The 14,880-nt window shown below is 42.5% G+C and overlaps 1 protein-coding gene across 2 annotated transcripts in view; it reads right to left on the minus strand.

Annotated features, from left to right (window-relative positions):
• The window catches only part of GIPC2 (GIPC PDZ domain containing family member 2), a 63,512-nt gene extending 48,875 nt beyond the window's left edge, over positions 1 to 14,637 (minus strand). For both annotated transcript variants that reach the window (XM_066623880.1, XM_066623879.1), the window contains exon 1: positions 14,335 to 14,637. In XM_066623880.1, the coding sequence (XP_066479977.1) occupies positions 14,335 to 14,592 (258 nt within the window). In that variant the 5' untranslated portion in view covers positions 14,593 to 14,637. The remainder of the gene's footprint in view (positions 1 to 14,334) is intronic.
• Between the last annotated feature and the right edge of the window lie 243 nt (positions 14,638 to 14,880).

The following is a 14,880-nucleotide window of genomic DNA, read 5'->3' on the forward strand; positions in this document are numbered from 1 at the left end:
GTAAACACTATCACAGTAAGTGCACTGTAAACAACATACCAGTAAAACAGTGGTTCCCAACCTGATATTCATGTACTCCCAGGGACACTCAACAGGACCTTTGGGGGTACTTGAAAAAGAATGGAACAATGGCAGAAAAAGGCAGGTCATGCTCCAGAATGCCTTGCAAGACAGGAATGCCTTGCAAGGACCAGCAAGGCAGAAAGGGAGGTAGCTAGTTGGCTGTGAAAGCCCCAACAATAGCTAGTTTTTGGTCATCAATTCATCTATGAACCAGTGATTGAAAACCAGCACAGTAAAAAAGTTGAAACATAATATGGAAAGTGAACAATCACCCAGAATTTCTCAGCACACTTCTGGTACAAAACAGTGCAAAGGCAGAGTCTTCTGTTCTTCAAACAGATAAAAAAAAAAGAAAACACTGTGATTAATACATGAAGTCTGGGCTTTCATATGGAGGAGATGAGGGCCTGTATTATTAATTACAACATTTTGCTAATAAGAAGGGTACAATTTATGGAAATGGGCTGCCAAGGGATATGCAAGTGAAAAAGGTTGGTAACCCCTGCAGGAGAACCATGAATCAAATCCACCTTTAAGGTGTCTGATGTGTTAAGCCAGAAGCTCTACATACAACATACAACATACAACCCATAACACATAACTGAGAGTGTGCAATTCAATTCACAGCAGAGAGATGAGATATTTGCAACCCTTTTTACTCAGAAGTAGACCCACTGCTTTCCATGGGTATTGTTCTGAAGTAAGGGTGCACTGAATTGTAGCCTGGGAAGGAGGATCCCATCCTGGTGTTTCAAAAAAAAAACAGACCTGCTTTGCAAGCATTTGCAAAGCAGAACCAGCTTGCAGCAGAAGGAAGGAGAATAAAAGGTTAACTGTGGCTGGAATGTCCCAAGAAAATTACTATAGCAACTAAGGAGGTGCCTGCCTGAGATGAGCCAAGAAACTAAACTTTTCAGAGCTGAGAAAGAAACTGTTCAGAGTTGAAAGGCTCTGCCCTCTGACTGACCCGGAGATAAGGCGAAGTGATAATAGGAGCTTGATTACTTGGCAAAAATTTTAGCTACTATGAGTATCTACATTAAATTCATTCAAATGGCAACAAACTGGCAAAAAGGGGGGGAAGGGCAGAGCATTCAAACACAAGTTGTATGTGAACACACAATTGTGGAATCCACACCATGATAGCTTGGTTACAAGGTAACTACTTACTGATGAGCAACTAATCCAAAGACTGTGTTCTGCAGCCTAGTGCAATCAAGGTGTGATCACTGCCAAGATCTGCAGGACTTTAGCAACAGGACTACCATAGGTACCATTTCTGTTTACAGAAAGAGTGCTTCCCCTCTGCCCTGTTCCTCCCCACTTTAATCATTAGGCTATGTTGAGTGGATAGGTGAATCAAAGAAAGGCAGCTTCATAAATCAAGAGATTAAAAACATCTCTTTCCTTGTCCCTTATCATACACTGCAGTTGTTAATGTCCTGCTAAGCCTAAACATTTAGGTACAAAGTACAAAGTATTTCATAAACCCTCTTCCACATTTGTTGTTTGTAGTACAGGCAGAACTCAACAGTAATCACTGAACCTTTACTCAGAAATACAATTACCCAGAAATTCAGATCTACTAATAAATAATTAATAAAAAAACAAGGCTAGAAGAAATTCTGCTGTCTGGTTACCTGAACATCAGGACTGTTACTAATTCAAACAATTTTGAACTTGTAAAGTAGCTTGTTTTTAATGGACCCTGGAATCACTTGAGACTGTAGGCTGATGGAAAATTGCAATTATTGGTCCTGTAAAAAAGAGCCCATTTGCTACTCTGTATGTCTCCCAAACTTTAAATTTAGTTTACATTTTTAAAACTTGCTTGTCATCAAATCCTCCTACATCAGTTGTCTCTGTTCATCCCAGGAAAGGTTGTATTCCAGTGGCTGGTGTCTCCCATGCGTTTGTTAAGATCATAAACCTTTTTGGGACAGGGAACCATCTTCTTCTTTCTTAATAACATTAACTGGTTTGAGAATTTTTTTTTTTTTGCTAAAAACAGTATATAGATATTCTAAATAATAAATGTATGCCTTTAAGGATTGGGAGGAACTTTATGTTCCTTTAAGCAAATGAACTAGCAATTTAATACACAAAAGCTACTGCAAGACTAGTATGCCAAAAACCATCTTTAATAGTTTATGTTCCACCAATTGGGATGCTGTAGTATAGTTTATTGCTTAGTAACTTAACACACCCAAAGGGCCCCAAGTGCAATGACAAGTGTCAAAATCCATGCACAGGAGGGTGAACGGGTGGGCAGCAGCAACTCCTCCTCTTCCCACACTGTGAGGATGAGAACAGAGTTGTCAATGGTTTCAGCAGCAACTCTTCTGCACTAGCACAGGCCAATGAGCTCTCTCCCTGGCCCCTGAAATATCACAGGGCCTGGAAGAAAGCCTATGTGCTAGTGGGGAGAATGAACAGATGCCATGTGAGAAGTCCTGAAAGGAAGCTCTTCCTTTTCCTGCTGTCCCCTTAAGCCAATGGAGATAATTCTTAGAGACCCCCTGATGATTCAGGGGGTCTCTAAGGGTTTTGAAGTACTATATGCAGGTGCCCAGTAACAAAAGCAGTAGTAGCGCCAGTCTTATCATTTGACTCATCCCACCACTTCCTTCACAAACAAGTTGACCAGATTCTGGAAAGGCATCTGTGTTTTTTTCTAAATTTACACATTCTATGGTGATCACTGTAGAACAGGGGTGCCCAAACCCCGGCCCTGGGGCCACCTGCAGCCCTCGAGGCCTCTCAATGCAGCCCTCAGGAAGCCCTCAGTCTCCAATGAGCCTCTGGCCCTCCAGGGATTTTTTGGAGCCCACACTGGCCCGATGCAACTGCTCGCAGCGTGAGGGCGACTGTTTGACCTCTCACGTGAGCTGTGGGATGAAGGCTCCCTCCACTTCTTGCTGTTTCACGTCTGTGATGCAGTAGCGGCAGCAAAGGAAAGGCCAGCCTTGCTTTGTGCAAGGCCTTTTATAGGCCTTCAGCTATTGCAAAACCTTCATTCATTCATATAAGTTCGTCTTTAATATATTCATTTATGTAAACTTATGTAAATTTATTCAAATCTTAAATGTAAATTAATTCTTCCCCCCCCCGGCCCCCGACACAGTGTCAGAGAGATGATGTGGCCCTCCTGCCAAAAACTTTGGACAACCCTGCTGTAGAACGTAAAAGTTTTAAAAGACACTATTTCGAATTAACACTGTCTATTAAAAAATTTCCACTGATAGTGTGAATTATTCCTTTCACCCTTTCCTTTTGTTCTTACAACAAACCCGTGAGATACCTGAGAGACAGTGACTGGGCAAGGTACCCAGGAAGCTTCATGGCTGAGCAGAAATTTGGGCTCTCCATTCAGGATTCCAAAATGTCTGCTGGCTTTGGATATAAACCAACTATAAACATAAATTTGTATATAAACATAAAGGCTTGCATTCATTAAATATGGCAGAGGACAGAGCTAATACACCTTTGTGGCTTATGCCATTCACTCTGCAATTAATCAGGAGATCAACTAAAGTTTTCAACTGATTAAAGCTTGCAGCCATATTAAAAATCTGGCAACCAGAAATATGAGATATTTTCCCTGCTGTAATAAAGCATTTAAGACAACTTTGGAAAATAAATTACTGAGGGCTCCAGTAAAGCAGTTTCCAGGTTCCTCAAATACTAGTCTGCTAAGCCTTGGGTGTTTTTGAACAAATTCATTACAGCCCCTTTTCAATAAAATCAAGGACATTTGCCTGCTTAAAAGAAAGAAGATGACATTTTAACTTTCTACTTACAGCTATCATTTCATTACTGGTTTCACACCTTTGACTACGTAACACTGGCAACTAAAAAGAAATGTGATATTTAGAAACATGAGACAACACAACTCTATTTAGAACGGCAACTGGGCAACACGTACATAGAATGCAGCCTCCGCATGAGCTGGTTTTAAGCCACCTACCTCGGGTAAGAATGTCTGTTAAATCAGAACTTGGATCACTCACAGTACTCCTCTTTCCTAAGGATAATCCAAGTTTATAAAAGTTTGTGTATTTTTAACAGTGCAATCCTCTGCATGAGCCAGGATGGTGCAGTAGTTTGGGAGTTAGACCTGGAAGATCCAGGTTTAAATCCTTGCTCAGCCATGAAATTTTCTGGGTGACCTTGGACCAGTCACTATCTCTCAGCTCCACCTACCTCACAAGCTTGTTGTGTGGACAAAAGGCGGAGAGCAAAAGGAGGGGAGCAACCACCCAGAGTTTCTTGGAGGAAGGGTGGTATAAAAATGTGAAAAAATGCCTCCACTTTTCTCCCCTCCACTGCTATCTCTAGTACACCCTGCAAGGGAAGACAGCAATTAGTATGGAAGTCCAATCTATGTGAAAAGAGGAGGGGATAAAGCTGTAGAACAAAATTCTTAGCAATGTCACTTGTCAGGAGACTAGAGATAAATCAGACAACCTTTAAAATATGCAATCCAATGAAAGATCCATGCCAGACATGGTTTATCATCAAGGAAGCTGCAGAAGCTTCGGATTTTTTTTTCTCACCTGCAGCTAACCACTAGTTCACTATAAAGTTTCACTTACTGTCCAAAAATTCACATTGCACCAGCGCTAACTAACCAAAAAATCAGCAGACTATTCCTAGCCCAGAACGAGGTACCGGAACTTGAGTTAGGTGACTTGCTTACTCTTTTCCAGACCTCAGGGGACCATCATTCAGACCGGGAAAGCAGCAGGGAAGTTCCAGCCAGGAAAAGGGAAGGATTAATGTTTTGGTTTTACATTGAACAGGTGGGGGGGGGAGGTGGAAGCAGGCTCTCATTTCCATCTCTGAAGGAACTGATGATCATTGGGCAAAGGATGGATGGAAGGAGGAGCCCAAGGGATGGGGGTGGGGTTCTTGACTTAAGAGTGGATGGAAAAGCCCAAGGAGGGTGAAAAGTAGGAGGTGGGGAAGTCGGGGGGGGGAGGCTATTCCTAGCAACTGAAGAGAAACCCATGGCTCCAGTGGGGTCACTGAAATGACCAGCCACAGTAGGACTACTTCTGAGTAGAGCAAAGGATTCGGTCATACTGCATGTGACCCTCCTCCTGCTTACTGCTTCTGATGCCTCACACTGTCTGTCCTGCCCCCTCCTGCCTTGCTCGGTCCCTTTTGGGCCATGCCCTGGTATGCCTGCCTGGCACTCCTTCAGGAGTTGTAATGTGAAGGGGCGTATCAATGCTAGGGTTCATATGGAACTGATTGCTTTTCTGCACTCACTGCACTGCTACCCTTACTTGACTCAGGCATGACTCCACAGAAAAACCAACCACCATTTCATTAATTAAGCAGAAGCTGGCTGTTGTTGTTGTTGCTGGAGCCTGACACTTCTGGATCGAAGGAAACTAAGGCAGTTGTTCTCAGTTCCCCCACCCAATTTGCGTCGAGACAAATCCGCAGATAAAAAATCCTTGAATAAATAGGCTGCACCTGTATTTTTGTAGTCTACTTTGAGATTATGTAGCATATTGTAAGAATTACCATGCACATGTATATGGCTGTAAAATGCATTCTATTTCAGCATTCATACATGACACAGGTAGCCAGCAGAAGCACCATAGGTGGCATTAGATTATGCATGAATCAACAAATATCAGCCCTGAAGCAGCTGACCTGCGACTGAGGGCAGCACACTGAACTAGCAGCAAGATTCAAAAACCATATATAAAGTCACAGATAAAACAGAGTCACAAAGTATGCTGTTTTCTTATTGTTAGTCCTGTACGTCCTGTGAAACTTGCATAGTAGCCAGTGAGCTTGCTTCAAGGACCCCTATGATAAATCAGATGCTGCCACCTAGGAGAAAGCCCAACTGGTCTAGGGGGAGGAGGAAATGCCTATAAGAGATGAGCATCGCACTGAAACCTTCCCCTCCCATCTGACCATTTGGGCTTTGCCCTAGGCAGCAGCCCCTGCCTTATGGCATGGGGTCCTGGCAGCAAGCTAGGGTGACTGGAGCTCCTCCCACCCTCTGAAGGTGTTGTCCACATCTGCCCAACTGCTGGGATAGGAGGTTGCCATGGAAGGACAGTGTTCGCACAGAAGCCCAGATAACTGCCTTGCTCCAGTGCCTGGCACAACTTGGAGACATCCCTACAAATAGCAACACAGAAAAGCTCAAATGCATTTTCATTTGACATAAAAGAGTGTCCTAGATTTGCAACAGAACACCTCTGTTGCAGGACAGCAGGGAAGTTCTTGTTTTGGTTACTCCTTGTTCCCTGTTGTGGACTGTACTTTTGCTCTTTACATATTTTCCATATAAACACACTTCCTCTTCTGGGGACTATGTACTGGTAGGCTGGGTAACTAGAAAAAAAATGTAAAATCTCAATATGTGCACTGCTAACAGAGCAACTTCTCCCCTCACACATATTTCATAACTTAACTGGAATGCCAGAAGCTTGAGGGGAGATTCCTCTCTGTTGAATAAGAAAGCAGCTGGCACTGTACAATGTCAGAAACAAGTATGGCAACCGAAGAAATTATGGCTACAATCCTATATACACCTTTACCTGGCAGTCGGTCCCTGTGAACTTAGTGAAACCAATTTCTAGGAAGTCATGCATAGAATTGTGCTGTATGTGTTTACTGATAGGTGAATACATTGAAGTGCATAATATGTGTGGTAGTGGAGGAGGAATGATAGGGCAATGATCAAGGCCAGAGACACTGTCATCAACATAAACAAGAAGTAAATCCTTTTCCTCATAATACATTAACTCAAAGCTCAATCAGTGAAATTGACTGATAGCCTCAGAACAAAAGTACTATTGCAGAAACTGCATTGTTACAAAACTCAGTGTCACAGGATGTAGTGCTAACCTCTAGTTTCCATGGATTAGAAAACAAAACAGATAAATTAATTCACAGAGGCTACATATTATCAAGGGTTGTTAGGTCAGGTAGTGCAGTGGAACTTCCATGTTCAGAGGTGGAATGAGGATCACATAGAACATGCATGGGTTATTGTCTTTATGCCCTAACTGTAGATTTTTGGGAAGTACAGTATAAACAGTACGAGCAACTAGCATTTCCAACTTTCACACAATGAGAATATAATTCATTGGTTGAATCGAACCATTCAACCAGCAGTTATCAAACTCCAAGGGAATTCAAGCCTGGCAGCAAGTCCTTGCAGGGGCGGGGCAACCATGCGATCCCCACGATCCTCCGCAAAACCAGAAGTGGAGCACAATTGCTGCATTTTCACTTTTGAAGACCTGGGGAGCCCTGCAGATGCTTGCTCAGGGCTCCCCGCACCCCTGGGAGGCTGCCGAAGGCTCTGGTAAGTCCAGCCAAGACCCTGCAGCCCCCTTAACTGTCTCTTTCCTGCCTCTTACTACTTAACAATACTACTTAATTATCTAATGGAACTGAATAACTAGGTAGATGGTTTTCCACAATATGCCTACACTCACCTTTATAAAGATTTATATATTTTTAACAGGAAGCTGCCTCCTCCCTGTCTCCTTGCTGTTCCCACCCCTTAAGGGGGTAGGGACCGGGGCCTTCAGGCTGGGGCACTGTGACGTCCCAGTTTGAAAAGCCGTGCATTCAACCATTGATCTGATTGATCCAGGAAAGTTTTTGCTTATATTGTTAGTGTGTGAAAGTTGTGGTAATTAGATACTAAGTTTCAGCCTACATTGTACATTAATGCATTTGAGTAAAATTAAAAAAGAAACTTGCCATGTAATTCTATACATGTTTACATGAAAGTCCCAGTATATTCAATGGGGATTACCCTCACATAAGCATGCACAGATTGCAATCTCAGTCCAGAAGTATCTTCTTGGGACTCTTCTTATACTGAGGAAATTGGAGGAACAATAAATAGGATTTATAACTTCTCAGTGTTTAAAGACAACAACGAATGACTAGTTGGAATATGATGATGATGATGATGATGATGGGAGAAGTTTTTTCAGTATTTTAAGCTAACAGTGAATAAATGATATATTGAATGAGACTATCTTACAAGAACAAATTTTGGGAAACTGATTTAAAGTTCAGAAAAGGGAACATTGTGTCATTTAAAAGATAATCTCGGAAATAAATGGTAGAGTGCAACATTGTAATAAATGAAGTAATAGGGTACCGAACAGGAAATAACAAGAGGGAAATGAAAATCTATATTATTAGGAAAAGTGAAAGTCTCCCAATGCATCCATCTTTTTGAAAATTCCTGTGAGCTTATGGCATCAGGTATCCAATGCCTTGAATATTTAAAAAGATCAATAATGATGTAAACTTGCCTTACTGAAGACATAGTCAACTTAGGGCCCAATCCTATCCAATTTTCCAGCACCAGTGTAGCCACAATGCAGCTCCAAGGTAAGGGAATAAATGTTCCCATATTTTAAGGAGGCCTCTGGGACTGCTGCCCCACCACAAGATGCAGTGCATGCCCCATTGGCACAGTTGCACTGGCACTGGAAAACTGGATAGGATTGGGTTCTTAGAGGGGAATTTCTGCAGTCAGGTGCCTGTACAGTCAATTATTATGAGGAAAAGACTTTTGTGAGAGCACTTACGAGGGACTTCCTGGAAGCAATTCACTCCTTGTGAAAAGCACTTCCTCCTCTCTTCTCCTTCTGATGTTCTTTGAAGACTTACAGCCCAATCCTAACAGGGCTGCCTGTGCTGCAATACAGCAGTGCTGAAACAGCCGCTGTTATAGCCAGGGAGGCAGCCAGAGGTGTCAAGACCCGGTAGCCTCTATGGATATACTCACATCTGGACCAGCTCAATTACTGGAGCAGATCCAAGTAGTCCTGTGTAGGGCTTTCTGGGGATAAGATCCAGCTGCAGCCTCTGCTGCTATGCCAACCCTTCCCCCGGGCCTGTTCAACAACTTTCTCTCCGTCCAGTTTTGGATGGAAGGAAATAAATATATGAAGTGTCTAGCAATGCACTTTGCTATATTGTTTTTGATGTGCCTCCTTCTGTCTTTGTAGCTTTGAATTTTGTAGTTGATTTAGGACCCAATCCTATCCAATTTTCCAGTGCCAATGCAACCATGTCAGTGGGGCATGCACTGCATCCTGTGGAGGGGAGATAGTTACAGAGGTATGGGAACATTTGTTCCCTTACCTTGGGGTTGCACTGTGGTTGCACCACTGCTGGAAAATTGGATAGGATTGGGCCCTCAATCTACTATTTATAAAGATGATTTATGATTACCAAATGATGAGCGCTGCTTGAACAAGAGACAGGAAGAACTGTAGACTGCACAAGCTACATGTCGTATGTGCATTCAGGAATAAATCACATAAAAATGGACAGAGAATAACTGGAGGGAGGGGGAAACAGGCACAAGTTCAACAAGAAATGGAGAAGGTGAAGACTGGTATGCAGAGAGAGGAATGGAAACAATACTACTTAATTATCTAATGGAACTGAGTAACTAGGTAGATTGTTTTCCACAATATGCCTACACTCACCTTTATAAAGATTTAGTAACATGTTGGTAAATGAAGCAATCCCCACAAGGTTTCCTCCCTCAACAACCTCAGTAAGGAAGCAAACTATAATTTGTACTTTGAGTAGTAATTTATCCAGGGAAACTGTTTGCATCTAAGTCATTGCTAAGTCATTGCCCTTTAAGAAAGAGGTACTTGATTTAAGACATACTAGAAAAAAATTATTTTGAAATTTGAGCCACACCCAAGAGGACTCCTATTAACAAAAACATTTACAGCACAATCCTTATCATACTTACTCAGAAGTTAAGTTCCACAGTGTTCAATGGCACTTACTCCCAGGAAAGTGTGCATATGATTTTAGCCTTAGCTTGCTGCTCAGGCACTAATCCTCCTGTCTCAAGGACAAGTCTGTTTATTTTGCTGGAAAGTGAGCTGTCAGCACCACCTAACAGTTTTGCTAGATTTTTTAAAAGAATCCTATTTTTGAATCTATGTTTAATACCACTGACAAAGACACTGCAAACTATGAAGTTTAATTGCAGATGCATCAATTCCAAATCCAAGTCGGGCAGAACAATGAGATCTCTGCTGTTAAGAAATCTCAGCATTTAACTAGTTTTCTACACTCATGTAGAAGATCAGTATTAATACTATAAATATACAATTAATTTTACATTTGTATGTCATCTGTAAACCATTTGTTATAAATTGTTTTATTACACTACATGGTATCTGATTGAGAGAAGATAAAATGTAGCCAAAACGTTTCTTCACTGCTTGTTTGCTTGCTTCATTTGTTGTGTAAATGTGGAACCAATACACTTTTCCAAATATCCAGCAGACAGAATTCAAATAAAAAACCAAAATGCATACATGACACTTTCATTCATAACTTCAGATATGTTATTATAAAGTAGTACTTGCTTTAACACATTGTGCTTGATATGAAGTTTACGGCGCACATGAATAAAAAGAGTAATACTTCATTATATACTTTTAACATAATAGTACCTGGCCCTTAGAACTTCAAGATTTCAAAGCACTTTGGATATGTTATGAGGGCCAGGCTATATATGACAGCATAAACATGCAACTACCCTACTCATGTTGAAAAAGGAAAGGTAGATTCAACAGCAAAACAGGTGCATGGGAGAGATACAATTAACCCTTTTCATGCTCATCATTTCTTACAGTTCCTGGCCCTAAATGCTTTTCACCCAGTGGAGATAACTTCTGGCTTCAGAACTCAGCTGAAAAGAAAAACACTCAAGGAGAGAAACTGTGGGGATATAAGGAAGATAGCCTTGCACTGCTCTTTCCCTTTTCTAGTGAAATGCAGACTACCACACTCACATCTATTGTTCAGTAACTCTCATAACTGCCTTCTAAGGTAGGCCAATATTGCTATCTGTATAATACAAGATAGGGAACAGTGCACCTGTGATATGAACGACTGACTCCTCAGCTCACATCATTACATTACAAGCAGACCTCTCACTGATCCCTGAAACAAACTGCACTCATTTCCATTGTAGTAAAAAGCAAACAAGCCATGGCATATGCAATATTTAAAACAACATTCTTTTAAGCATTAACACATACCACCAGCAAGTTCCTTACTAATACAACACTAAGTCTTCCCCCCCCATTTGCATACAGTACACTAAATTTGAAAGAAGGACAAATCGATTTAAAACATACGATCAAGACAAAACAAGTAATGAATGACTAGGTACAGAACTTCTACAATATCTGTTGACAGAATCTATTTCCATATTCGCTACAGAAAACTAATCTTTATTCATAATCCAATCTAAAGTAGGGTAATGTTTTTATTAGTAGCAACTAAAGAGTAACAAAACATCAAACAGCAAGTTTTTTCATCTCATTTATGGATAAGAGAAAGTTCTATTTGCTTCAACATTCTCTATTATCCAAACCAACAGTGTGAACAAAAACTATTTTTCACCTAAACTCCACCTCCATATCCATCTCCTACGTATACAAGGGAAACATGAAGAAGAAAAATAGTTGATTTTCTTGTTCTGTTCTTCTCCTGGATCTTTTAGATCAACACTTACATACTATGTGCAACCAAAATTACTGAAGTACAGCCGTATAACAGGAAAAGGTTTAGAACCATAAAAAGTTACTGAATTGAGAATTCTAACTAGATTGGCAGCAGCTGATTCCTTTTACACCAAAATGTACTTAAGCCATTTCTGTTCAATGTTGCCTATATACAACAAGGATCAAATTTGTACACCTGTGGACTGGGCAGAAATGGATTAACTAAGGAAGAAAAGCAATGATAAAAGTTGCACCATCCTGGTGTCCAAAAAGCTGTTGCAGCTAGGATGTGCACAGCTTAGGACCATGTCTGGTGTGAAAAAAACTTTTGCAATTCTTTGTCGACAGGGAAAAAAAACCTTCATGGTCTTTCAAAGGCCTTATTGTTCTTCACGATAATAAAGAAGAGATACTATTGTGGCAAGCTGCAATGCCAAGGTAAAATGATCCTTGTACCCAGGAGTATAATTACATGTGTTCAGGCCTTGCTTCATTTGCAGTGCTCAAACCTACATAAAATAGATCAAATTCCTACATCAAATTCCCACAACTTGGATAAATGAAAACAATTTTGCCTTGGCTGGTTTTAGGTTTGCAATAAGCAAGGCAATTCTGTAGACTTTAACAGGACCTTCTGACTGTAACTCATTGCAAAAGGTCTGAAAATAGCCTTGAAAGGATGTAAGTATATTTCATTCACAATAGCTGCTGGGCCCATCCAGCAAATAGGTAGGGTTGTACAACTGATCCTCAGGTGACAGATTTGGGGTATCATTAAAAGGTCACTAGCAATTTGTTAATTAGTTATATTTTTACCACAGAGAAAGAGATTCAGATTTTTTTCTGCTTCAGTCACCCCACCCCCAAATTGGAATTTTTTTTAATAGCTTCACTATAAATCAGAATCAACTCTCAAACTAAAGTCTACATACACATCATTGTATCCATGCATATCCCGTTAATTAATACACAAAAGATTGCTATTTATAGTTCAGCATTCACTATCACTAATACAACAACAACTCTCCCTAAAAGGACAGAGGGAAATGCACACTTTTACCACTTGTAACAGCAGCACTCCAACATAATTACAACTGAGTGATTAAAGGCAGTAAAAGATGACCCAAGTTACATTTAGGTCTTGCCCAGAAGGAAAGTTCTCACACTGCTGGTTGCCTGAGTTAAGGTGAAACGACAGGGTTGAGAAGTACTACCAGAAGAAAGAAACCACATTGGGTTGGACAGTCCAGCAACAAACCTGGGCCTGTAGTTCCTGTGTTGACCTCCAAAACTTCCAGAACTGAAGGCATTTAGAACACTGAATTAGTGGGCCTGGTACCCAAAACACTCTCCCTTTATAGATCCTGAATATGTGCTTTCAAATAAAGAGAGCTGGCCTACAATTTGGAGCAGATCTGATCCCTGCCAGTCAACCCTTTGGGCTTTTCCTTGGTTCTCTAGTCATCAAGACAATGAGAATCAAGGCTAAGATGTATAAATGTGTGTTGTGATACTTTTCTAAAAGAATCACAAAGTATTTTTCTAAATACTCCTTAAGATATGGGAACATTTGTTCCCTTACCACAGAGCTGCATTGTGGTTGCACTGGGGCTGGAAAATTGGATAGGACTGGGCCCCCAGTGGGGCTGTTCTTGTGTAGGTAGCTCAGTTTTCCATAAGTTAACCCACACTGGTATTTCCTCCAGTGCCCTTAGCATTGAGTATTAGTTAACCTGGAATAAAGCCACATTGATTTTGTACCCCAAATCTTTAAAGCAATTTAACGTAAGTAGGCATCAATCTTGCACAGTAGACAAGAGGCTTTCTAACATTAAGCATTGACACATTTAAGACTCAATGTACACATTACGTAGAATGAGGTGGCAGAATTCTGGACTGCTTCACTTCAGAGGGCAGGTGGGCAAATTATAATTTATAAATTCTCCCCCATGCAAAATAAGCACCAAAAAAAGGGAAAAAACACAACAGTAAACCAGCAAACCAGGAGGATGCTGGAGTAAAACCTCCCCTTCAATGTGATCATGTACTGTATACACAGGGGGTGTGTCAGGGTGACCAGATGTCATAACTGCAAAAGAGGACCAGGAACCCCAAAATGTAGGACATCCAAGAAAAATGTAGGACACGACCAAATAAAAGCTAAAAACACTCTTCTGTTGATTTCATGTGGTTACTTTAAACGCTACATTACTTATTATTAATTTTAAAACTATATTATGCCTAATTTATTAATAACAAAAAGACTCTGTGCTGCCTGCTCACAGGGAAAAGGACACTGAAGTGCTTTTCCAGGACACGAGGCAAAAAAGAGGACACGTCCTTGAAATAGAGGATGCCTTTGAGTGTTGTGTGTATGTGTGGTGTCACCCTACGTGTTGTGTGTGTTGTCAGCCAGTGTGTGCGTAACCATCCCAACCCTGCAGTGTGAAGCGGAACAGTCCAGAAGGCTCCCCGCTGTGACCTCCTGGCCGCGAGGAATGCTGAGCGCTGCCAGTCCTGTGCCCGCTTCCTTGGCAGGGTCCTGTTTAGCCCAGTGGGGCTTACTCCGGAGCAAACCCCTGGGCGCCCCGCCAGCTCCTCCACCCCGAGGCCCGCCCTCCCCCCAGGTGTCCAGGGACGCCCCCATTTGTGTGGGAAGCTCGCACTGGAGCGACCCAAGCCGGCTTCGCGGCAGAGCACGACCCGGCGCGCCGCGTACCTCCGCCGGGGCGATGTGGAAGGCGTCGGCGATCTTGGCGTACAGCTCCTTCACGCTGGCAAAGCCCTCGACGCGCCCCGTGGGGCTGCCGTGAGCCAGCTGCGTGTGGAAGACCAGCTGGATGGGGCGCCGCGGGGGCGGCGGGGAGCCTGCCGCAGCCTCGTCGCCTCTCCAGCGCGCCGGCGGCGCCTCGCCTTCCACCAGCGTGGACGTGTCCTTGGACTTGTCTTTCTTCTTGCTCCGCAGCCCCAGAGGCATCTTCCCGACAGCCGCGACCGGCGCACAAGGCAGAACCACCTGCTGCTGCTCTTGCCCTGCTGGACTCTGCCCTCCAGGCTGTGCGCGCGCCTCCCGGAGCACCCAGCAGGCGGCCCGTGGATGGCGCGCCACAGCCAATCACAGCGCTGCTTTCTGCCCGGGGCAGGAGGAGAAGCGACAACCTTGCGCTTGCCGCTTTGACACGGCCAAGCCCCTCGCCCGCAGCGAAGCTGGCCAGAGAACTCTCTGGAGAGGGCTCCTGTTCTCAGGGTTGTTCTCCTCAACTCC

The sequence above is a fragment of the Tiliqua scincoides genome, chromosome 4, assembly GCF_035046505.1.
Source record: "Tiliqua scincoides isolate rTilSci1 chromosome 4, rTilSci1.hap2, whole genome shotgun sequence".
NCBI lineage: Eukaryota > Metazoa > Chordata > Lepidosauria > Squamata > Scincidae > Tiliqua > Tiliqua scincoides.